At 41.6% G+C, this 3,222-nt stretch overlaps 1 protein-coding gene across 1 annotated transcript in view; it reads left to right on the forward strand. All coding sequences in view use genetic code 11, as the record gives it.

Annotated features, from left to right (window-relative positions):
* Positions 1–593: 593 nt before the first annotated feature.
* EGR_00762 (EF-hand domain-containing protein) overlaps positions 594–3,222 on the forward strand; it is a gene marked incomplete at both ends in the record, with an annotated part of 9,685 nt that continues 7,056 nt past the window's right edge. Inside the window, 4 exons of the mRNA XM_024490011.1 lie at positions 594–876; positions 899–1,054; positions 1,854–2,100; positions 2,853–3,101. Coding sequence (XP_024355414.1) covers positions 594–876; positions 899–1,054; positions 1,854–2,100; positions 2,853–3,101 — 935 coding nt within the window. The remainder of the gene's footprint in view (positions 877–898; positions 1,055–1,853; positions 2,101–2,852; positions 3,102–3,222) is intronic.

Genomic DNA, 3,222 nt, shown 5'->3' on the forward strand with positions numbered 1-3,222 from the left:
ATAACTCAGAAACATATTCACAAGCCTGCAGGAATGTAGCGGTGCAACGTATTTCATTTTTGTAGGCGCCTTAGATCTTTACAAATTTACCAATGAATCTCTTGCCATGGCATAGCCTGTCGCAAGTGTAGACAACAGCTGTTCCATTAAGAATACCACGTTATTCGGAACATTTATTCGCCTTAGATGACTACCTCCTAGGTATTATTTGAAGAGTGAAAAGTTACGCCTAGGGTTATTTTTTAGCTTCAGCTTGTTGCAATGTAGAACAATTCCTGAAAGTGAATTTTTTGACCCTTTACGTCTACGACTTCAATGTCTTACTAATAAGGCGCTACTCATCTTTGGATATTAGCACAATCGCTACCCCCAAATGCTATTTGTTGTTACCATAAAATTTACTTGATAAAGGTCATATTTTGTTTTAACTTTCCAAAGAATATTTACGATCCTATATGTTCAGATTTGCACAAATGTATTTCTTGCCTTGTCCCCCATTTTCCGTATATATTGCAGACCTCCAATAAGGACGACAATTCTTCACTTGTCCCGGTAATTAATTCCGAGCGATAATTTTACATCTTACTCAGGCAATGGCTCTATTTGATGCAAATACTTCCGATGTGGAAAACCGGTGTTTATTTATTTGTTACCTAACACTTACTATTTCTGCGTCTTTGACGCACTTCATTGCATTCGTTAGTCCATACTGGGTAGTAGCCGGTTCCGGCGCCTACGCTTTGTTCAACAGAATCGGTCTGTGGACAGTGTGCTTCGATGGGTACATGCGGCCTAATCAATTTAATAAAGCTTATTTTGGTTGTTTTTACGTATACCATACTGAATACGATTTGATACGCGAATGGTTAAATCCGGGTAAGAGATCGGTGTTTAATAGTTGAAGTGTGGCTATACGTCATCCAGATCATATCTTCTGTTGGGATTTTGTCTGAGGGGATCGTCCTATTTTGTGTACTGTGTCAGGCCACTGGCCGTCTTGTTATTGAACGTCTGAATATAACGAAGTGGCTGATGACTGGGCATTTCATTGCAGGTATGCATACTCTAGCCACTTGTAATAACGTAAAATGTGGAGCAGGGCTCATTTTTAATGCAGTTACTTAGTAGCCTGTGATTTATTGTTCTATTTAGCATTTATGCCCGATATTTTATGAGAACTGTTTTCTTCGTCCACTCTGCGATCTGCATTGAAATTCTTCTGACCAAATTTTTGTAAAGTACCAATGGGTTAATTATGGATCTCTCAGGATTCTGCTTCCCTTTATCAACTAGACTCTGTTATGTGTTAGTCACTATCGAAAATGGTCACACTAGCTCATTCGAAATGGACTCAAAAATCTATTCACTGATACTTAGACTGGTGAAAATCCATATCACTTTAGCATTACTATTTGCCTATATTTTATTGTATTGATTATAACTTCGTGTCTACTCAGAAGTCAAAAAGGCCGGTAGTTGCGCACTTTACATTTCCTGTCTGTCTTCCGGTCTTGTTCTCGTGTTCGTGCAATGGAGTAATGCTATCTAAGTACTAATGAAATCTCAGACATCTCTCTCTAGTTCATTATTTCGAAATTTTTGTAACTGATGAGAATGGGTAGTGGTTGATGCAAAACGGATAGCATAATTCTTTTGACCTTCTATGGTTTTGACTTGCATTTTAGGAATATCCCTGCTTTTTGCGTTACTGGGATTTATTTATGGTAGTTACGACAGTCGTTGGGTTCCTTATCCGAGATATAACAAGCTCTCTTGGGGATTCGGTACAGGACTCCTCAGCTTAACTTTAATTATTACCAGTTTCTTCGTCATGCTCGTGTTTTGCCTCAAAGTACACGCAAAAACTGCAAAGGCGTGGCTTGTTGGTCACGAAAACCGCGAAGACGCTGATGATGAGGTGCAGGACGATGACGATAGGAATGTAGAGGACGAAATACGCAAACTAGCCTCGACATTTAATTCTCGTGACTACTCACAGCCGGGTGGCTACCTGCATGCAAGAGCTGCAGATTTCGTCATCCCAACTGAGTCGGAAATTGTTGAGGATCTAGGTGACATTGATGATGGTGACAACGACTTGTACTCCTATTCGTAAAAGCGAAGAAGTTGCACTTTTTTAATTGCTTAAAACTAAACTTATGGATAGCCAAATTTGCCGGATACCTTACCTGTTCCAGCACCGTTTCGGTAGCATGAACATCCGCCTTTGAATCTTTCTTGTGCCAGTAAAACACTTTCTCTATACGGACATGCTTTATTGTGTCCCTGGGGTTGATTTGGGACCATGATGTGACCAGAGGATGGGGTAGAAAGGGTTGGAAAGTTGTGGTAAATATTGCTGCTGTATTGCAGTAAAGGTCTGCTGGTTGATTGTAATGCCATGTAAAAAGAAGGTGATTAACATGGTATTGCCCATTATATCGGGTAGCGATTTGAGATGCTTGCAGGTTGAGGCGAGCATCTGTTCAGTAACCATGATGTGTAAGATCTAGCAGATACACCCGAAATTTGATGTAGAAGTGTGGCGAGAGTTAACGATGTCAGTCAAACAGCAGGAATTTGAAAAGTTGGGAATCTATCAAAAAGATTAAGATAGTGCGTTCTTAAAAGGGGTTAGGAGTTGCATTTAACGTTCCTAGTCACTGATGAACTTGCGATGAGCCAAAGTAGCTTTGAGGAGCGTGTATTACCATTGCACAGAGGAGGTGGAAGGCCATTAGCCTGGGCTAAAAGCATTGCCACAAGGTAGAAGCACCACCGGCAGCTACTCAAGTGTCACCGCGAGACAAGTTATCGAATCACTGCGCAGCCTCTCTGCTTGGCATTGATAGGGTGCTCCCCATGGTCGTCAGCCTACTGCGTCGACGCCCACGAGGTAGCCGACGCTTCAAAACCACCCGCAAACAGCAAGGCCAGTCGCTGACTTTCTTCGGATGTAAGAAGGTCCTAGATCCTAATCCCACTGCTACACCAGCAATTTTACTGCATTTGGAGCTTAGTCCTATTTGTGAATGGTACTGTGGAATGGAAAATGCACTGGATTTACACTGCTCAAGACAGAGCAATGCCCCAAAACGTGGGTACGTCGTGTCAGTAGCGAGTGGTAGGAGAGTTGGTTTAAGAGCAGAGTCCTTAGATGAAAGGCAGGATTGAAAGTAGACCAATGGACCAAGTGTTTTGCACTTATTTATCCTTATTACT

The sequence above is a fragment of the Echinococcus granulosus genome (genome assembly GCF_000524195.1).
Source record: "Echinococcus granulosus chromosome Unknown EG_S00003, whole genome shotgun sequence".
In the NCBI taxonomy this organism is placed as follows: Eukaryota; Metazoa; Platyhelminthes; class Cestoda; order Cyclophyllidea; family Taeniidae; genus Echinococcus; species Echinococcus granulosus.